Here is a 22,323-nt window from a genome sequence, read left to right on the forward strand (position 1 = left end):
TCACAGTAACTCATTACCATTTTAGAATGATTAAAAAGTAAAATATTTGTGAGATTTCGTGGAGTAGTAGAATTTTAAAGCTGCATAAAATTAAAATACTTTAGTAAAGTAGCCACCTTAAATTTGTATTCAAGTCACATATAGTCCTAATTGAGTAAATGTAGGCTACTTAGTTACAGATCATTTTCCAATATAGGAGGGCCTGCTGATTAAATTAAGTTAGGATAACTTAATGGGTGGTTCAGTAATACATATATATAGATATATACTGGACTGTATATACTGTGCATTTTATATTTTATATTTTTTACTGCTATTTTATTGCTTTTCTATTGTTCTATTATTATCTTATTGCTTCTGTATGCTGCTGTAGCGAAAAAATGTCCCCTCGGGGGTTAATAAAGTAACTACCTAACCTAACCTAACCTAACCTAACCTAACCTAACCTAACACAGAGGTCACAAACAGGAAGTAGTCAGACAGTCGACGGTGTTTTCTCCAACTCCAGTGTGAAATTGGTCGTTGGTGTGCTCTGCAAGTTTAAATTGCTCCTGCGTAAGTGACCATTAGCGTGTTTACAGCTCGTCCTTGACGTGCATGACCACAGTGAACACTTCCCAGTTGGCCCGGGACTACGTACCGGCTCCATGTACCGACCTCAGCCAGGCCTCCTCGCGCATGCTCAAACCGTCAAGAACCGCCCCACAGCTGTGGAGGCAGACGCTCACTTGTCCGCATGCGCAGTGTAGATTTCGGGGATGGGTCTATCGATGAAATCAAGATGGCGTCTCTGCCAAAAGCGCCAATATATTTACTGAAGTAGATTACCGAAATCAGCCGCGGTCGTGGGTTTTCCCAAACCCCGTCGAGCGTTCCGCGAAACATGAAGACCGGGAGCACATTTTCGAAGAGGAACTGACCGGTATTAATACCGCGACAAAGTCAGCGAGATGTGCGAGAGCTATGCCCGCTCGCTGCTGCGTGTTTCGGTGGCGCAGATCTGCCAGGCTCTGGGCTGGGATGCGGTTCAGCTCACTGCGTGCGATCTGCTGTCCGATGTGCTGCATAGATACATCCAGCAGCTGGCCAGGGTCTGCCATCGCTACTCCGAGCTGTGTAAGTGCTTCGTGTGGTACTCTCGATTACTTTATTAACACCCCCCCCCCCCCCCCAAAAAAAAAAAAACCCCCAAGAAGCGGTCGATCACGTTGTTGTTACGCGGTCCCGGATCTGGCGCCCTCTAGCAACGGTGGATGTGTCAAAAAAAAAAAGTACAGTAGCCTCAAAGCTTTATTAGCAGCTTCCATGTATTGTTGTGGTTGTTGTTTTTTTGGGAGGGGGGGGAGAGTGACGCTGCTTTCCCCCCCTCCAGCTGCTGGAAGTCCTCGATCTTCCCGTGACTCGGTTGCCTGAGTGTTTGTCTGATCTGTAAAATGACCTGAAACCTGTTGAGCGCCGCTCGTCGCTCCGGGCAGAGACCACCTCCTTGTTGCGTGCAGGCACAAACTTTAGCCCCGGGCTACAATCAACCCTGACAGCGCAGCTCATAACAAGAAGAGGCGCACACGGTTTAACAGCTTGTTGTTGTTGTTGTTGTTTTTATTTTAATTTTATTTTTTTTATTTTTTTTAATTTTGCGTTTCAGATGGAAGAACAGATCCGGTGCTGGATGATGTCAGCCAGGCTTTCAGACTGCTCGGGGTGAGTCTGAGCGAGCTGGAGGACTACGTCCACAACCTGGAGCCGGTGGCCTTCACCCATCAAACGCCGCTCTTTCCTGTCAGCAAAAACAACGTCCTGCAGTTTCCCCAGCCAGGAGCCCGGGACGCAGAGGAGAGAAAGGATTACATTCCAGATTACTTGCCACCCCTGGTCTCCTTACAAGAAGGTCAGTACATGTACGAGTACTATGCACATTACTTTTGAGTATTTGCTAAAAAAAAAATTAAAAAAAGTTATGGGTTTTCTTTGACACAATATTAAAAACACTCAGCGTACGGTTCAACAGCACCACAAACTACATCTTCATCCCTAAAATATTTTTTTTTTTAGAAAAGGATAACTTCCGTGAGAAGTTTATTGTAGGTTTGTCATATTAATCTGCGGTGTAATACAGAGTATATAAAACGTTTACTTTTTGCTCCCTTTGTTGTGTTGTAAATCTAATTTTATATTTATAAAATTGCTGCTTTTGCTCATCACCCTGCACTCGGTAACCCATGTCTGTTTGAATGGCATACCAAAAATAATCTGTACATGTCTTGGTACACGTACATTTTTGTGGTTGTGGGAATTGGTGGAAGTAGTGGTGGGTCATAAGGGCCTGAAATTTAGTTATTCAGTTTGTAAATAACAACAGTAGCTCAGAGCGAGAGTGAGATTTTGAATTGATTATAGCTGATGTCAGTCAGGTTTGTTATTGTTGTACGCAAGTTGCACAATGTGTTGTACCGTTACACTGCGTGACGGTATGATGTCATTAAGTCAATAAGTTATTACTATATGAACTTCTTTTTTTTTTTTAATTCATATTAGACATTATATTGATATTATTGTGAATGCTATGACATGGTACACCCCTACTATAAACTTAATTGGAAACAGTGCTTGACTTATTTATTTTTTTGTCCCTTTCCTCTACAGAAGAGGAGGAGGAAGAGGTCCCTGCTGACATGGGCACCTCAGCTGAAGCTATGCAGGTGGCACTGGAAGAGGACGAGGAGGAAATCGATGAAGATGAGGCGGTCAATGATGAGAACCACCCGCTAAAGAGGCACCTGGATAGTCCCGATTCAGCCATGGGCATGATGCCTACCTCCAAGAGACCACGCATGTACCCTGGCCTCAGCCCAGAGTGGGGGGTTGAGCCCAGGGAGCCCCTTACCTCTCTCAACCCGCAGCGAGTTCCCCCAGGCATGCTGCCTTCTCACGACAGCCTTGACCCCCTGTCACCTGAAACGCCACCTGGAACCCTGCCTTCCTTCAGACCTCAGCCGGTAATACCAAAACACTCTGATCAAAAGGGCCTCACCACTCCGGGAAGAAAGCAGAAGGTCTCATCTCCGGGCAGACAACGGACTAAGTCCCCTAAAGGCGCCGTTCCTGTTCCGGTGGTCGGCAGTCCCATCCATTCTCCAAAACCATCGAAGGAAAGGAAGAAATCCCCGGGCAGGACGAAGAGTCCTAAAAGCCCGAAGAGCCCAAAGATGGTCTCAGCGAAAGCATCTCAACCTCAGAGTAAGACAGATAGTGTACATAAGCTGCCGCTGTCTGCGCTGAGTGAGAGAATGGGCAAAGAAAACATTCACATGCGTCAGAATTTAGAGGACAGGGACTTAGCTGAAGGTCCGTTCAAGAAATTAGAGCCTGATAACACAGCCATTGATGACTCGATTGATGCTGTGATTGCTCGAGCATGTGCTGAGCGGGAACCTGATCCCTTCGCTTTCTCCTCAGGCTCTGATTCGGATAGCAACGGCTTCTCCAGCCCCAGGAAACTGACCATAATGGAGCCGTCGACACCTAAACTTCCTATTGGGGTCGGAAACTTGTTAAAGGACACGTCAACGCCGCTGCACCTGCAGGCACACGCAGGGCTCGGAAATTGGACTATGGACGATTCAATCAATGAGGTAATCCGGAAGGTCAACCAGGGGGGTCCGTCCGCAGCCCCTCAAAACCTGCCGGAGTATGTGTCGTCGGGTTCAGCCTCACCGCCGACGCCTGAACCTCTGCTCAAGGTGTTTGAAGAGAAGAACAAGACTGTGTCATCAGTGGACGTCAAGAAGAAGCTGAAGAAGGAGCTCAAAACTAAGATGAAGAAGAAAGAGAAAGACAAACCGAAGGACAAGGATCGGGAGAAGGATAAGAGCAAGCTCAAAGAGAAGAATAAAGAGAAGAACAAGGATAAAAACAAGGACTTTTCCAGGGATGGCAAGATGTCTTGGAAGGAGTTTGGAGTAAAGGACGACGAACTCTTTCTTCCGCGAGACTTCACTCTACCTGAGGGCTCCATCAAGATCAAATCAAGAGATGGAGACGGCCCTAAGAAGGAGAAGGAGAAACATAAAGACAAAAAGAAGGATAAAGAAAAAAGTAAAAAGGACAAAGATAAGAGGGACAAGGGGAAAGACAGGAGCAAGGATGACAAGAAGCAACCTGTAATACCCCCTTTCACTCTGGGTGACGTCCCAGCACTGTTCAGCCCCTCCAGCTGCCTGCGCATGCCCTCCATGCTGCCTCCTTTGGCCCCAATCCTCCAGGACAAGGATGTGAAGAGCAAGGAGAAAGACAAGAAGAAAGACAAGAAGGAGAAGAAGAAAAAGAAAGATAAGGAGAAGGACAAGGAGCGGGAGAAGGCCAAAGAGAAGGAGAGGGAGAAAGAAGAGAAGAGGAAAGAAAAGGAAAGGGAAAAGGAGAAACGAGAAAAGGAGAAAGAGAAAGAAAAAGAGAGAATCCGGTTGGAAAAGGTAACTTATATTTTGGTTCATTTTGTGATTGTGTCTGTGTGTTCGAGGGTCACTGACAGTCACCTCGACCTTCCTGTCTCCGCAGGTGAAAATAGACACTCCAGCAGCCTTACCATCTCCAGTCATCCCCAGACTGACCCTGAGGGTCGGAGCAGGCCAGGACAAAATGTAAGTACTGAAGGAAGAGTTCAATAGATACCTCTGATAATATTTAACATCACTAAACCTGACTGATTTATTGGGTGGTCGATTTTATCAGCCAATATCGGCCTGTTTCGTGTGTATCGGTGTCTGTGTATACGTTGTCTGAGAGGAAAACTCTGTCTTGGAGAAATGTAAAAGAAAAGATGCTTGGAGTAGTTTAAAACCTGTTCTATTTGTGTTTTTAAATGTATAGTTATTTATAATTATTACATCTCCAGTGAAGTTCACTGTTTCAGTGCATTGATGACATTTTGGACAATGAAGTTTAACGTTGTCACAGGTGTTTGATCACCACATTTCGGCCGATATGTTGCATTTTTCGATTTCATTATATCGGTAACATATCTCCGCTTTGCATCTAACACAAGGTTCTCTTACTAGTTGTGTGCATCAAACTTCAATACTTTCTTTAGGACCGTCTGAAGTGTGTCTGCAGGATTATTGCACTGTTATAGTCGTTGTTTTATACATTGAACCCTGTCAAGTAAACAACTAAAGCTTGTTAGTTTTTTGGGCAAAATTTGATTTGATATGAATGAAAATGGGGCCAGTTTCTTTAAAAAAAAAATTATTCAGCGTTCTTGTATGTACAATATGAGAACTTTGGCTTCTTTTTTTCATTAAAAATGGGTTTGGTAGGGGAAAATGTTTATATCGCTCAAAGTATTTGAAATGAGTTTTTTTTTTTTTTTTGGTATCTATGCCAAAAGTCAGTAATTGCACTGGCATTAAATATGTAACCTGGGTTTATGAGGCAACAGCCATTGATGTAGAGATCTCATTTTTAAGGAATATGAAATATTATATATGAATACAAAAACAAAATACAAAGGACGACTTGAAATATAGCCGTGAACGAACAAATAGAAATAACTTTATTCTGGCAAAACATTTTAAAACACAATTATTTAAAAGCCTGTTTTTAAAATGCCCCACGTGTTCCATATTGTGGATTTTTATAGTGCGCTGTAAAGTGTACACAAAAGCCTGACATATTACCACACGGTTAATTCACTTAGTGGCTCATTGAATCCTTTCCTTATACAGTATCGTGAGCTAGCATGGGGATAAAGAAGTCCTCTGTTCATGCTAACTTGTGTTTGTCTCCATCCATCACCAGTGTTATCAGCAAGGTGGTTCCAAATTCAGAGCCCAAGACGCCTGCGCCCAAGACCCCCGCGGCCAAGTCAGGACCTGGGAATCGTCCTCGCACACCGCCGCCGCCCCCAATACTCTCCCCCGTCGTACCCATTCTGCCCCCACCCCCCCTCTCCACTTCCACCCGCTCCTCCCCCATCGTCGTCTTTGCTCTCCCCATCTCCTATGCTTCCTCTCGCCGCTTCCATCAAAACACCGGTCCGCAGCGTAGTAACGGAGACCGTCAGTACATATGTGGTGAGTGCTCATACTTAAAATATTTGTATGGCAAGCTTCAGCTTTACCTGTGTTTTTCCAGCTTATGAGAACAGTAAAATAATTACACCCAGGATTAAACGCACGTGGTTATTCAAGTTATTTTACAGACCGTAAAATGTGTGCTGTTGTGGAGTGGCGTGTTGCTCATGCTTTCTGTTGTCGGTATTCATCCAAGATTCGAGATGAATGGGGAAACCAGATCTGGATTTGTCCCGGATGCAACAAACCAGATGACGGCAGTCCCATGATAGGATGTGACGACTGTGACGACTGGTATCATTGGTAAGATTTTTACGAGCCTGCATTCTTCTTCTTCTCTCGCTCAAGAGCCTCTTTTATTCCATGTTGTGTTTTAATAACATCATACATGTATTTAAGAAAATCCATGGGTTCACAGTTTGGTTTGTTTTCAGCACAGCAAACAAAACCAAATAAAACACAAATGTAGACATTTTGTCATTTACTTTGAAAAGATGTAAAAATGAGTCACATATTTCAATGGTGTAATGAATCATTACACCATTGAAATGTTGGCCAATAGTCTGTTGTTAACAAAATGTCAATACATCAGTAGTGCGTCATCCCTACTATAAAAGACTTTATTGTGCATATTTACAAATGCAGATTTAAAAAAAAAAAAAAAAATTATAAAGATGAAACTCTCTTGTCAATAAGCATTTTATTGAGCTTCAAACACTATAACTGATAAATCTGGGTGTTTGTCAGTTCCACTCTTTGTCCAGTGTAATCGGTTCTTACAATGAAACCATAATGCTCACAAAATCGATCCAGTTCTGGTTTATGTTGCCATTACCCCCAAACCATGCTTGACAGTTGTCCCACTACCAAAGCAGTCCGTATGGAACTGTTGAGGTTTTACAAATGTTCCACATAAGTGGTGGTTTGACAGTATTAAGCTTTCTCATATGTATTTATTTATTTACTTTAATGACGACCACACAGAGGAGCTGATTGAATTTGGTTCAGATAAACTTTGTAACGGCATCAAAAACACAGCCACAACATAGTCAGTCACTGAACAAACATGAAGGCACGGTAACATTTATAGATTCACAGAGGAGCAGTAGTAAAAAAAAAAATAGTCGTTGAAGTAGTTTGTCCTGGCGAGCAGGGATGTAAAGTGTCTCCCAGAGGCCGTGGTTCATCAGTTCATTGTCATATTAAACCTGCGTCTGTTTTATTAGAAAGTACATAATTGGTTGAGTAACTTGTTGTCTAATAATGTATGACACATCCTCATAGTTTTCAGGACATCTGTAGGCCTGTATAGTACATATCCACCTTTCCTTTGGCAAGCAGTAATACTTTGGTCACACTGATCTGAAGAACTTCTCATACCGAACTGAAGGTCCTCTCACTGCCTGAGGCTTTTACATGTGCTGTTATATACCTGATCGAAATATTCAAATCAGCTACGTCCTCATTGCGGTAATGTTTCCCACCCTTATTCAGCCCCTCTAACTGGCTCTGACCACCATCTCACTCCTTATGTCTGTTGCTAACCAACGAAGGCAACGACTACCAGCCAACCAGAGGCAGAGTAGAGCTGGCCTTTACCGAATGTGGGTGGGACATAAATAAGGCATCCTCACCATCTTATCACTCACCTGAACTCTCTTCTGTTCTTGTCTGCTCAGGCTGTGTGTTGGGATCCCTACAGCGCCTCCCGAGGACCAACAGTGGTTCTGCGTTAAATGTTCCAGCAAGAAGAAGGACAAAAAACACAAGAAAAGGAAACACAAACCGCATTGAGACTATGCAAAAAAGCACATATTTTGGACTTTTTTGGACTCGAGCCATCACTGAACACTCATGGCACTGCTGTAAAATAATAAAAAAGAAAGTTAAAACTGTAGCTGATAAAAACTTCCGATGATTTTTTTATAATGATATCAGCAACGATGCATTGTGAGTTGAAAAAAGCCTGCTTTAACCAGCACATATTCAGCCTTAGTTCTCACGTGGCCACTGTGGGTTTCCCTTTTTCACCTGTAAATTGTTTGCTTGTTGTTTTGGATGCCCAGTCGTAGGAGATCCTGACAATTATGTCTGTCAAAGGAGACTGTGATAGTGTCTATGAGATCCGAGCTCAACTCTGTGTCAAAGCAGAAGAGAGAACAACTAATGTGTCGTCTTTATTTGTTTCCTTCATGTTGCCACAAAAGGAATGACCTGTATGTCAAACCTTCCTCCACTTTCCTGCAATATCATTGAAATGTCATGTATATAATGATGATGGCATCAGGCATGTATAAATGTGTAAATACCAACCTCCAAGCCAAGTGGATTTTGTTCTTAGGATTCTGACTTGTTAAATCCATTTTCAGATATTGGTTTTTAAATTGAATGATTTTCTGTAATTTCTGTAAAATTTTTAAATTTATAGTTTGTATTTTTTTCTTCACATGGATTAGACCTGGAGTTATACTGTAGCTGTGCTTGTAATGTAACTCATTTCGCTGATATTTCAATATTAAAGATGAACAGTCTGTGTACTTACAGACTTTAAGACATAAAGCTCATTACCGTTAAAACTACACGGACTGGTCCAACACTTCGGTGCATCCGCATTTTATTTTCAACCCGTGCACGTTTCCCCACATTTATGCTTTTTTTGTTTTGTTTTCATTTGCTGTTTAAAAATAGATTGAAAATATTTGAACAAACTGAGTTTCGTGGGTTGAATTTTGTTCCTGCTCATCTCAGACTCTGAATGCGTCTACGCTGTATGCAGTTGTTTACAGATCACGTCCAGGTATCCTCCCTTGCAGCAGTCTGTGTGATGCATATACCCTAGATATGAGGCTGCTCGGCGAACTTGTTATTCTACGGCTCACCTGCTGTGGGAGAGAACTTGAAGCTAACATCACAACACGAAGCTTATTCAAGAGGTTCATTTTGGATTGTGAAGAACATTCCCAGAGTGTCTCTAAAGACGTCTTCTGTCATTTGTAGCCTTTGTTGCCTTTCCCTGAACGACCACAGGGTGTCATTCTTCCTGCACAGAAACTCTGGCATGCCGCCCATGCGGTGTAGGCGACCCAGCAGGCTCACATGAAATGTGTTTCACCATTTTATGAATGTAAGAAATGTAACAGGTGGAATCCTCGAAGCAAAAAACAGGTCTAGAAGTGGCGTCCGTCACGAGAGTCCCTACAAACGATGGGGACTGTTAATGTAATTTACAGCCACTCAGAAGCTGTTGAGACCGTTTTCTGATCAGATCGTAGAACATGTTTCCCTGAGTTATCAGTGGACTGTACTTTTAATGAAGCAGGCTCTGCATGTGTGATGTCACATTTTCCACTTTTTGAAGTTAAGTGCAACAAAGGTTTGCAGGAAGAGGACTCGGCAGACGGTTTCATTGTTAGTCATCAGTGACTTCCCATACTGAAATCTGGAAGGTCTTTAGCAACTTTACTGTGTTTCTACTGTACATATTTCTGGGATCAATATGGGTTGATATTATAGCGTATTAGAAATCTATTTGAGTGCAAAGCCATTCAGTTGTTTAGTGACGTGATGACCAGAGCAGGGGCATGTTTCGTTCATTGTAATGAGACTAAAGGCATGGACTACCTTTATTATATCTTGTGTTCACATTCATTCTTTAATTATGGTGTATTGTTGCAGTGGAAATAAGCTTACTTTTATATATTTTCTTGTCTTAATTGCTGTTTATTTCAGTTGAATCCTTATTTAATTAAAAGAGAATGAGCCACACCAATCACTGATTCACTCAGTTGTCTTGTTTAGTCACCACAGAGACAACCATCATAGTTTCACTTTGAATTTGATATAAATGTTCTGTTTTCTGGACAGTGAACTCACACCTCACTGCTTCCTTTCACTTCTTCACTTCTCTCTCCCTTTCTACTGTGTCAGTCCTGACATGGCCCTGATGGAAATCTACTTCAGTGTCTTCCGATAACACCGAATTGAAGAGGAAGTGGAAAAAATGATGTGAGACCAAAGGAGAAAAAGAGGAAGTAAAATGACTTCTGCCCATGCAAAGTAAACTGACATTTCAATGTGGTGTAGGTTCTTAATCATATGAAATGCATTCAGTCATGCATCATGAGCACACAGAGATAGAAAGGGGAAGTGCAGTGTGTTAAATTTCTAATAAAGCACTTCAGTTATAAATTATTTGCAAATAAGTGAAGTTTTAACCAAAAGGTAACTGTTGAGAAAAATATAAGGCTGTATATGAAATAAAATGCAAAGAATGTCACATCAGGATCCTCTGAGCACGCCCGTGCTAAGATGCTAACTCATGGTTGTGGGTGTGTCTCTCTTCAATCACACAGTCTGGTGTCATGTCTCGTGCAGTCAAAGCTTGCTGCTAACATCTGTTGGATCATATCTTTTACTGTCCAGTGCCTGTAAAGATGGAGCTGTGGCACATCTGGCGTAAAAAAAAAAATCGTTCTTTCTTATCAGGTAAAAATGTTCACACCTCATCCAGATGCATCATAATTAGGAATTAATGCTGAGGATTTGCTGCTGCAGCAGACAGACCCAAACATTCCTTCCTCCAGGTCCATCAGCCATCTACCCTCTCTGCAACCCTTCAGCCAAAGACGCCAGGCTGTCTGACCTTTCTCTGTCTGAGGACCACAGGTGTGGACCTGGGACAATCCTTCCAGGTCATAAAACCCCTCTTACTTTAAACTTTCCCAGAATCAAAATCATTTTTTTATCACCTTTTCGGAACTTCAGCTGTCACAATGAGAATCTGTATTTCTGTCCGGACTAACACTAATGGACCAAAAGCATGGATGGACGATCACCTCTGACTCCCCTACACTCTCTCTGACAGAATACCCAAATGACCTTACAACCTTTTCTCAGACCAGCGTCTGTAACCCAAGTGTGATGTACTGCAGAACCATCTCGATAAGAACCAGAACCAAATCTCTGTCCCTGCTTCCACATGACCCCCTTTGGTGTTGACAATATCTACAAAACAACCCACGGACTATATTTAAACACAAGATTGAACTATTGTAAAGCTCAGCAATGTATTCATCATGTTATCGTTATAATCTTTTCTTGTGTCTGTGTCAGTAAACTGGTGATGTGAGCAAGATTTCAGCGTCCTCCCTCCAGTGTCCACTGCTTATGAACCGGTCATATACATGACTTGCGTTATTTTGTTCTCAACACATTCCACTATGTAATGAATAAATATTTTCAAGTGGAATATTTCATTCATTGAGATCTAGGATGTGTTGTTTAAGTGTTCCCTTTATTTTTTTTTTAGCAGTATATTTCAAATTCAAGAGATGTTCTAGTTTAGTGTTAAAACTTATGCGAGCAGGACTTGGTATTAGCCCATGCTACAGAGCACGGTGCTCACTGAGCTGTAACAGTTTCAGTTTTAACCCACAAAAACACAGACAGTGTTTATTTGTTCAAATAGTCCCAAGAGAGATAACAAGTGGTAAAAAAAGGGAAAGCTGATGGCTGCTTTCACTCATCATGAGGCCACCTGCAGTGCTTCAAACGTGCGCTGTTATTTGTCTTATTACAAGGCAGGGATGAGTGCATCTTGTTTTTCAGCCGCAGCATACCCTGAAACCCACCGACACTCCCTTTCGCATTACAGTGAATGTCTACAGTCTTTACTGTGTTCAGGTCCAGCTGGAAAGGTTCAGCACACACAACGTTATCATGCCAAACGTTTTTAGTGCTCTTACGTGTTGGTAGATCAGAGCTGGAGGAAAGACTCTCAGTTACTATGTGCGCTACGAGACGCTCGTGGCTCTGACAGTCATGCTAAGCAGCAACACATCATAAGGAACTGGATTTCAACATCAGTGTTTAAAATATTCATGTCAGCAGAAAGAGCCGGGCTGAAAGGAAGAGGATTCTGTGCCATGATCAGAGGAATTGGATCCCCTTCATGCTGGTTGTCTTAACTGTGATACCAGCACACGCTGACATGACCCTGTTTAAGATGACTTTCCTGCTTAATGTCATGCTACTCTAATGGGACACAACACCTTTGGGATAGTGAGACCTAGATTCAATTCCTGTGTAAAAAGAATATTATGATAAATGACTTTGAATTTTTTTTTTTTTGTTGGATGGCGAAAATAGCAGCGAGACATTCATGTGTTAGGTAGGAGGGAATATGTGTTCTGCAATATTCAGCAGCTTCAGAAACTGATTTCGTATTCCCAACTGTGGCCCAAAACATACAGCAGGCAAATGAGCTCTATTAAATGCAAATGAAGATGGAAGGCATCTTTTGATCAAACTCTGTGTTGAGTCTCTTTTATATGCTATATTATTATTAGTATGTTTGAATGTAATGTAGAGAACTTTTGTCCCGTAGAATTACATACATGTCACTTTTGTATGCCTAATTGTAGTACATTATGGCCTGCGGTGCAGGTAGGCCCACATGTGGGCCTCTACTATAATCACAGGCAGCTAAATTAATTTTCAAAAACTGCAGGCATTTCAGTCCCAGTGTCGACTGTGTAGCCTGAAACAGTCAACAATGGAGGCAGTAATGTAATCTGTTCTTATTTAATGAATCAGGGAAACTGCAGTGTTTGCTTATTTTCCATCAGGTTGTCTTTATCCCGATCTACTCCATAATAATCATGATGTGAGGCTGTCATGGAAAGCTCTCTGCTTGTCACCCACTGGTTTATTATCAGCCGACGGATGGGAAGAGTGAGCTATTCACACCCACCTCGATGAACGGAGAATAGTTTGCCTCCAGTTTGTGCAGGCGCTCAGAGATTAGCACAATGTTTCATGATAAAATCCGTTATGCTGGGTACAGTTAAAAGGATACCAGGTTTGAGAAACCCATTTGCGTTTCCTTGACCATTATTTAGAGCAGCGCACTGATTCAAACCCATGTCAACATCCACAGAAATGTACCACAAAACCAGAACTGGACCAGGTCTGAGATCTTGTGGCAACTGTGTGGATGTTTTGTCTAATTTCCCCTCAATCTGACAGTGCGAATAAATCATCCATGTCCAATTTTCAGAAGTTTTCCTAATATGGGTGTCAATTAGTACAAGAGTGGTGCTGTGGACACAGCTTTACAGCCTGCAAACTGGGCTGCCGCAGGCAGCACAATGCATTAGCGCACGATGAGCTGTCAGAGAGGATTATTTCAGCCACCACAGTCAGCGAAGGGGGTGGGCGCCGCTCTGCTGCACTAAACCAAGGAGAAAGAGTGGGCGGGAGACAGAGAAAGGGAGAGAAACACATAGAGGAAAGAGGGAAAGAGAAGAAAGTGTCTGTTACACCGGGTGGATTTTTCCAGAGTACCGATGTTGGAACACTCTTCTGAGCTGGCCCTGGTGCAGAGTCTGTATGCCAACAGCATGCGCTGTCCCCCCTCTGCGGCCGGGATCTCTGTCAGGAATGAGGACCTGCCTATGAGGTACGTTGGGGTTGGCCCCTCATTCAAATTTGGGCTATTTGGACTGCCTCTTTGTCTGGGATGGATATTGTCACAGGATGTATTGTTTCCAGTTGAGGCGTTCTCCCATGCTGTGACTATGCCTGTGGGCAGGGTAGTGTTCATCTGGTGTCTCTATATGTTTTTTGTTATAGGAATCTGTGTTTGAATCTAATTAATTTGGCATTTTATATCAACTCATCTTTCCTTGAAATAAATAATTCAATCAAGAGGTAGTGTTTGAATTTTAAAATGCATTTTCTGTAGAAAAATCATACTTAATAGCATTCTCATGTCATTAAACCTACCATCCTCTTCTTTTCAAAGTTCCCCAAAGGCTCAGATGATTTCATGAAAGACAAATAAAAAGAGATGATTGTGTCAGTAACGCAGGTGTTTATCTTTGTATTGCACAAGCCAAAAGACCAATCTGTGAGATTAGACGTCTACTGAAACCATCCCAGGCCTTACTGTACTGACTCAGTCAAAAACAGCCAAAGATGTCATTTATCTTTTTAAAGCACAAGAAGAAACATATACATACATGATGGAATTTGCATGAATTCAGTGGACCATTCACTCTGATAAGGCAGTGCTATATGTGCTTGGTACATCTTGACACAGTAGATTTCCTCTGTAAAGCATGATAGGATGAAGTTCGCTCTCTCCATTTTGAGAGCCCTTCAGCTGGTCGCCATTCGACAAATGATTTCATGAAAGGCAGAGCTAAGAAAAAGTGTGCTTTCAAGTTGAAGGCAACGTGTTCAAAAAGACATGATGTGGCCTGTTTTGGGTTTGAAGCTGACCTATTTTTACACTGTGCAGTTTGTCACGGAAGGGTGCAAATTTAAATGGCGTGTGAGTGGGACTTCAGCTCCACTGCATGAGGGTAAAACATTTGACGTAAACAACAAAAGCATGCTGCATGTGTAGGATTATGATAGGATTACAGTAGTAATTATCTGAGATTAAAAATAGCAGGCCTTGTATTAGAAGGTGCCAGCAAGCAGGCATTGACCTGTGAAATTCACTCCAACAAACATCCCCTAGAAAAACTAAGGAGATGGATGCCAAGTGTTATGTGTTGGAACACTCTGCAGAGGACTCTGCTGAATGTATTGTACATACCCACATAGGGCACAGGAGCAGCTCTGTACAAGCATCCGGCTCCTTTTTAGAGCACATCTATATTCAATAAGATCCCCTGAGATGTAACTGAGTCAAAGGAAATATGTGGATGCTGCAGATGGGATGACATTATTGTATTTTTCCTCCATTTTAATGAAACCTGATTCTCCAGAGAGGTTCAGACTACCTTTTTTTTTTTTTTTTTATAGCAGCCCCTCAAGCTAAATGGTAATGCATGTTGTGTGTAGTGGGCTTGTCGGTATGGAAAAATAGTTTGCATTATCGCATTATGCATACAAACCTCTTTCAGGCACTGTTTAACAGAGCACACTCGGCATTGGTGCCAGGTTGCCTTGAAATGGCTATGGATACGAGGATTAAGGCGGATTTCATAAATGGGCTTCTTAACACTCGCTATGAATTATATTTTAGGATTGTGCAGCTGCTGGCGCAATAATGAATGCTTTGATAATTAGGCTATAGCCCCCACCCGTCTCCCTGCTATGGCACTTGACAACGGTTCCCCCTATCTTTCCCCCATGTGTAGAGGCCTCGCCCTGCAAGTCCAGCACAACAAAGGAAGATAGGCTCCTCCTCCCCCAGGGAAACAACAGCCCAGCACAAAGGGGAATGTGACCTATGACCCTGGGGAAAAGCAAGTCTGAGGACAGCAAGAAAAACTACATTTCAACCATCTCACTTTTGACTGGAAGAGATGTATGTATCTGTCTGCAATGTAAGGCAGAAAGCAACCTGGAAATAATCTGATTCATTTGGGTGATGTAATAATAATAATTAAAAAAACAGGTGCCTAATTTAGAGTCCTGGGGTAAATGTGGAAACAGGAGCAACATTAGTGAGCCACACGGTAATGACCTGGATACTATATTTAAACGTTTTAAATGGCTCCGCAATTTGGGATCATTAGATCTCTAACTCATCCACAGACTCCTCTCCCCTTCTCATTAAAGCCTTGACGGAGTCGTATTCTTCTAAAAGGCCATTTAAAAAAAAAAATAAAAAAAAATTAATTAATTAAATTTTTTTTGGCTGCAGATATATCTGTCATTATAGGAACGTAATGGTGACGCTACACAGCAGATAAAAGATCATAAAACTACAAAATGGGTCAAGCGACGTCCCTCTAGAGCACCACGTGCGGTCCCAGTAGGGTCATTACAGTCTTTTTTTTTTTTTTTTTTTTTTTTTTGACACGAGGGCTCGCTGAACAGCGGCCAGCACGCTTTCAGACTTCTTTTCCTTTTTATTTTTTTTTTTTTTGGTGTGTGTGTGTGTTGAGGAGGAGGAGGAGGAGGAGGAGGAGGAGGCCACGCCTCTGCTTTGCAGCAGCTCGGTGTGCAGTGTGACAGCAGCTTTTCCTGAATTTACTCCACTCGGTGACGAGAGAGAAATAAGGAGGAAAAGGAATCAGGCGGATACCCGGTTGCCTTTTCTCTCTCTCTCTCTCTCTCTCTCTCTCTCTTTTTTTTCTCTCTCTCTCCGTGTGTCTCTCTCTCTCATGCAGTTTTGAAGAAGACGCCTCCTCCTCTTCCTCTTCTTCCTCCTCCTCCTCCTCCTCCCTGCACCTGCTCTGCCTCGTCTTCTCGCCGTCTCGCAGGAGTTGAGCCTCTTCTCTTGCGAGTGGAGCGGACGTCGCGTCTCATTGTTCAGGCGTGTTGTTTCGAGCATGACTTCGACGTACGACCTGGATTTCCTCCCTCTCACCGAAAGTCGGTTAATGACTTCGAGCGACTCGATGTAAGTAAAAAAAAAAAAAAAAAAAAAAAATTACATTTTTTTTTTTGGAAGCTATCGATTTGCGTTTCCGATCGGCCGGTAAACATTTGAGTGTTTTTTTTATATATATATTTATATATTTAAAAAAAAAAAGAGGAAACAGTTGAAAAGGGGAGTTAGCTAGCGTTAGCCTAACAGGGATGCTAACGTTGCTAATCATACGAACAAGCGACGCTCGCTCACCTCGAAGTTAAAAGTTGTTTGTCTGACGTGATGTTTAAAAAAAAAAAAAGGAGGGTGAAAACTACGATGCGTGAAATATAACGCTGCTCTGAGCTCTTGTGGTTTTTTTTGGTTGTTTTTTTTTCTAAACCGCTTTTACTGGACGTAAAAAAAAAAAAAAAAAAAAACGCAGTTCGCTAGCTGGAGCTGGGCGCGTTACAAGTCCGGGTGACATGTGCTTCCGGAGAGAGAACACGTTTCGGTATCGGTTCAGAAAAACAAACCTATATCAGCTTTTTTTTTTTTTTTTTAATCAATAATAAATAAATAAATAACCCCCTCCCCTCCTCCTCCCCCCCGTCGCTTCCTCCAGCTGTACGACACCTCCACCTTCACGGTCCGGTGTTCAACGCGCTTCTTGGGACGAGGTGGAGGCGGAAGGTGTCGGACCGACGTCCGACACTTTGTTTTCGGATGAGTTGCCTCCACAAAAAAAAACAACAAAGTTTCCTCTTAAATGTACGTCGTCGCCAACCTAAACAAACAAAACAACAAAAATCGGCGTGTTTTTTGTGTGTTTTTTTGTTGTTTTTCCAGCTCCTTCCGTCCCTGAACGTGTGTTTTTGTGCTAGCGGCCGAGCTAGCTGACACGGTTAGCCGCCTCCGTCCATGTTGGATGTTGAGTGCTTACTTAACGGCAGAAAAACACGTGGTTTGTTAAATTATTGAGCCATTAATGGAAATCTTGTGACCGGGCATGTAAACAAGGGGAGAGGAGGAGGAAGGGGGGTATTCACCAAAGCACAGAGGTCCATATATAACTCACGTCGACACCATGTCGGCTAATCCCGTTTGACAAAAACATTTCCAAAACCACCGCCTGCTTTTCTTTTTTGTTTTTTACAAGTCTTGTTTTAAAATTTAAATGTTTTGGAGTTTGAAAAGTCTCTGTAGTTTGCAGCAAAATGGGAATATTGTCTTTTTGATTTCATGGTTTTGCTCTTCTGGAGAAGACGGATTCAATTTTGAAACGTGTTTCTTTTAAACTATTTTTTGTTGTTGTTGTTGAGTTTTGTCACAACAACACGGTAGTGTTATGTTGATGGATGGTTGCTAGGTCAGTCCTTGATCTGCACATTTGATCCATTACTCTACATTTAGTTTTCCTGTGATTACGACTAAAACAAAAAGGGGAAGTGATTTGCAGCCGTCGTGATAGTTAAGTATAATTTTTCAATCCAAAACGTCAAACCTTAAGTAGTTATAGTTCATCAAATGTGAGGACTTGCTCTCTTTCTGGATCATTTGGGACAGTACACTGCATTTATTTATGTTTAATGGTGTTAATTGTACAAAACAAGCACTCTAGAGATGTGTAACCTTGTCTGGTGAAACTTTAAATGTTTTCCAAATGTTTTGTAGACCAAACAGTTGATTTGATTGGGGAAATAATGGTCAATTAAGTGGTAATGAAAACAATTTGTTGTAGCGCTATCTTCGTTTGGACCCTTCATAGGAGGAAAGCTTGCGTAACTTAATGGGGTTTAAATGTGACTAATGATTCGATATATTTCCCACTTCCCACATTTTTTTTTTTTTTTTTTTTGAAGTCAATCTTCTCCACGGGACTTGGAGACAGTGAAGTGGTGATTAGATCTTGACCGAGCTGCATTTGATTGATTTATCTCCCTGATTGTTGACAGTGAGAGGTACTATCAGGGCTTAAGCATGATCCTTTGGCTGCCAACGCTGCCGTAGTGCTATGTCAGTAAGCTAAGCGTCACAGTGATCCCCTTTGTTGAGGCCGGGGAGCTGTTGATATCTGTGTGAAGTGTAGGATCTTGGCACTTGGTCCAGGGGCCGCTGGGACCAGCTGTTCTGCTTGCTCTCTTTGTTGTGGTGGTGGGTGGGTGGGTGAATGCCATGCAGCCAGATGTTGAAGGCCAAGAGAAGGAGCGCTCTGATCTGGGCTGTCACCTGTACCTCCGCTACTGCTGCTGGCTTGGCGTGGCAATAATTGCGAGACCAGCGGCCTGGGAGCTGCACGCACGGCCTCGAAACACATAATCATGTCCTATCTCCGGCGTGGGGTTGTCTGATCGAAGGTTGAACAAATTCTTCTGCAAGGTTTGCAAACAAAAGATATTGAGGGACAGGGTTACGCAAGACCAGAAGCACCCACTATATCTGTCAAACCGTCAATACTTGGCTCTTAAGTTACTAACAGTGTAGACTACATGTGTGTTTAAGCAGCAAACTAGATGTTGGGATTTCTGAGGGTGTGACTCAAAAAGTAGATATCGGTTGGCATGACGTTTTCAAGATTATTCGCTGTTCTGTTCAGTATGCTCGTGAACTAAAAGTCGGGGGACGGTTGTTCGCATGCGAGGTGGACAGGATTGAAGGGACTAGATAACACGAGAACTTCTCATTTGGATGGATTCCTTTGTGAAGCAGAAAGCATCTGTGCTTTGGCCTGTCGCAGTTATTACTTAATCATTGGAGTGTAATTATTTGAGCTGACTGCAATTATTTTCTATTATTTGTGACAATTAATCGTCGAGGAAAAATGTCATGACGCGACCGCCCTATCGGGGCTGTATATGAAATCCCTCATTATTGAGTGTTTAGTTTATTGCATTTGTTGTCTGCCATTTTATTAGTGATCCCATCCTGAGTGTGAATTTTGTGAATCACATGACGCCCTCACATATTTGCAAAAGTGTCTGCAGTTCGTCCTGTATTTTCACTCCCACATTACACTGTGTCAACTGTTAACTCCTGAGTGAAGTAGTGAATGAGGGAGTGATTTTTGGGCAAAGCCCTTGAAAAATGTTTTAATTTTAAGCTTAAACTGAAAGCAAAAAAAAAAACGCATTTAGTGAGGGGAGTTTTGTATTAATTATAGATGTTTCGTTTCCCATCACAGGTCAGGGTAATGGATGGCTGAGTAAGTCAGGCCAGTAAGCACATTCAAAGTAATCAAATTTAATTGCTGCTTTTAGCTGGCTCTTTGTCTCTTCATTTGAGATGCAGTGATGATGCCGAGCTCCACCGGAACATTTAAATTCATGCTCCGTCTGACACTCGGAGGTGTGAGCAGAGGTTTAGTTGGATATCTATTTGACTGTTCGTTCACACGAGCTCCACTTTAGCAACGGGATCCATAACCGGCAGGGACACTTGGTGTGATTATGTAGTTAATGGGGCGGTCCTTGTCATCAGATGCTGGCCGTCTGTTAACATGCAGCCCATTCAGAGGCTGATTGAACACGTCTGTCTTCATCAGGGGAAATGCAACAATGAAATCAGGCCATTTTGAGCTGAATTGGAGTTAATGCCAGGAGGGAAAGATCTTAATTTCTCATCAGAACCACAATATGTTGATTAGGGTCGACCACTTGGTATGGAAATCAAACAACACGCAGTCCTTTTGCTCCTGCTTTGTGGCCTTAAGCGGTATCCATTCTTGGTTATCATTTGTTTTCCCAAACCATGAGTCAAAGCGATTCTTGCTCAAAGGTCCCACAGCAATCCCTCTGTAAATTCTGCTCCTCATTTCTGCGGCCAATTTTAAGTGACAACTTCAAGCCTGTCAGGAGAATATTTTTGTTCCGAGCTCGTGAAACCTTATTCAACGTGTCAACGAATATCCTGCGACTTTTTGTAGAAGTAGAGAAAATAGATGGAGCCAGAAGAGAGGAGAGGGCCTTTATGTTCTACTTGACAGCTGTCAGAGATGTTATCAAGGCGTTAGAGGCATCTGGTGTCTCATTGAATCGGCTTATAATACCTTTAGTTTCCTGAAAGAAAGACAAAAAAAACTCGTGATTTATTTATTTTTTTTAATTTTTTTTTGGAGGGTATTTCAAGTAAACAGCTGTTTCAGTCGACTGATTTTCCTCTTCTTTAAAGCATTTTGCATGTCCATGTGAACCTTGACTTCTTTTTCCTCTTTTTTTTTTAAAATTTGTTTTATTCCACATAAAACATTACAGCAGTGTGCTGATTGTCAAAACAGCCCGCGGCAAAGGAGCAGGTTTTCGTCTGTTTCTCAAAACAGGAGGAGACTCATCATTATTTGTAGCATGGCCCTAATGAGACTTGTTTGATCAATATTTTAATTAAAGCAATATTGTCAAGTTTAGTTGACATTGAAAGTACCATATAGCATTAGTGAATAGCTAGTAATTATAAAAACACAGGTTGTTGTTGTTGTTGTTGTTTTTAAAATAAAGTGACATCTAACCGTGCGGAGCAGAAGGATTGCTTTCCATCAGCAGTAGTGAAAAGCTCGACAACATCATGTGACATGTGTTGTTGCCGTGACCCCTTATGGTTTAGGAATGACTAATGTCCAAACACACAATGCTGAGCTTTCAAAATCATGTGCATAACGAGGCAAATTGGCTGGCTTTCTATTACGGGCACAGCAAAGGTGTCGCTGGCATACTTGCGCGGTCAGAGCTCACCAACAGGACGGACACATGGTCCAGATAAATCACCTGTTTTTATGGGTGGTGCAGCAGTAAGCATGCAACTGTCGTGGCTCTGGATTTGGATGACTCGTCAGCTGCTGCAGGGCGTCTTGGAGCGCAATGAGCTGCCATATCGCAGGGCTGTTTGTGGAAGCTCAGCAAAAGACTTCATCACTACTGCCTGGGAGCAGTCTGGCAGGTGGTGGAAGGAGCGAGCTGGGCAGTGCTGTCAGAATCAGTTATCGTATTATTATATCTATCAATAAAGTACCAACATTTTGTGGATGTCTATTTGTGCTTTTATACCATATTTAATCTGAATCAGGGCTGAGTGATTTGATCAATGAGGGCAACAGCTACTTGTGTGGAAATGGTGGTTACACACATGATTGCGGTTGCTGTTGATTTCACTCGCCTACAACAGTAATGGTGAGAATAAAAGGCCACAGCTTAACTGTAATGCAGGCTCTATGTTGGTTGGTTCACCCAAATGATGACTTTTTTTTTTTTTTTTCCCTCATTAACCGTTTGTGTTACGAGTGGATACAGAGAGCATTGGTTAGATTTGCTTTTGAGATACAGTGTCTGTCTTGAGATTTCCGGTGCCAATACCCAATTCAATAAAGGTAAGTGAAATTACGATTGTAGCGCTTAAATCTTCAGGCAAGAAAAACATTTAAAAAGTACCATCAGTCTTTGCTCCCAGTTTATCTGACCCCACTGCATCCACAGTGAATGGTTGTCATTGAAAGTCCTTTTTACAAGACAAAAAACTGGAAAAACATTTGACTTGTGTGTTGTTTAAGGTGTACACCAGCAGCTTTATATGGGCATAATAACACTGCAGCATTGACACAACATCATGTCACTTACACAACTTGGCATTACTGATAGTATCTCATAAAGATAATATCTATCTTCTATAAAACTGCCGTGCGTTATAGTATGGTTCTGCCAAATTGTGGTTCCTGTAGGCAGCAGTCACCTTTGAGGTGTCTCAGCTAGCAGGCTCAGCCGGGGTTTTTCCCTCTGAAATGTCAAACTATTTAAGGCTAGCTCAGCAGCCTGGGTACTTTTAACTTGAAATGTTCATACAGCTTGAGGCATTTTTTTATTTTTTATTTTTTAAAACCTTCTTGCCTATTGTTGTTCCTTCCTTCTCTACTTTAAATTCAACTTTTTGTGTGACGGCTTTACTATTGGTTCATCTGGC

At 42.2% G+C, this 22,323-nt stretch overlaps 2 protein-coding genes across 11 annotated transcripts in view; both read left to right on the forward strand.

The window, feature by feature from the left end:
• Positions 1-754: 754 nt before the first annotated feature.
• taf3 (TAF3 RNA polymerase II, TATA box binding protein (TBP)-associated facto) lies at positions 755-8,776 on the forward strand. Its single transcript, XM_069162495.1, is given in 8 exon segments — positions 755-1,116; positions 1,646-1,888; positions 2,644-4,469; positions 4,555-4,637; positions 5,794-5,974; positions 5,976-6,068; positions 6,265-6,371; positions 7,748-8,776. Coding segments are annotated over 8 exon segments (2,814 nt in total). The 5' UTR covers positions 755-950; the 3' UTR covers positions 7,863-8,776.
• A 4,473-nt stretch (positions 8,777-13,249) lies between these two features.
• The window catches only part of LOC138206066 (CUGBP Elav-like family member 2), a 32,117-nt gene continuing 23,043 nt past the window's right edge, over positions 13,250-22,323 (forward strand). For 2 of the 10 annotated variants that reach the window (XM_069162542.1, XM_069162546.1), the window contains exons 1-2: positions 13,436-13,527; positions 15,221-16,431. In XM_069162542.1, coding sequence (XP_069018643.1) covers positions 16,361-16,431 — 71 coding nt within the window. In that variant the 5' untranslated portion in view covers positions 13,436-13,527; positions 15,221-16,360. Of the gene's footprint in view, positions 13,528-15,220; positions 16,432-22,323 lie in introns of all 10 variants that reach the window. The other 8 variants (XR_011178911.1, XM_069162536.1, XM_069162540.1 and 5 more) reach the window with 7 other exon arrangements.

This window comes from Embiotoca jacksoni, unplaced genomic scaffold, assembly GCF_022577435.1.
Source record: "Embiotoca jacksoni isolate LCO1_2020_lvr unplaced genomic scaffold, fEmbJac1.0.p SCAF_3, whole genome shotgun sequence".
Taxonomy (NCBI): domain Eukaryota; kingdom Metazoa; phylum Chordata; class Actinopteri; family Embiotocidae; genus Embiotoca; species Embiotoca jacksoni.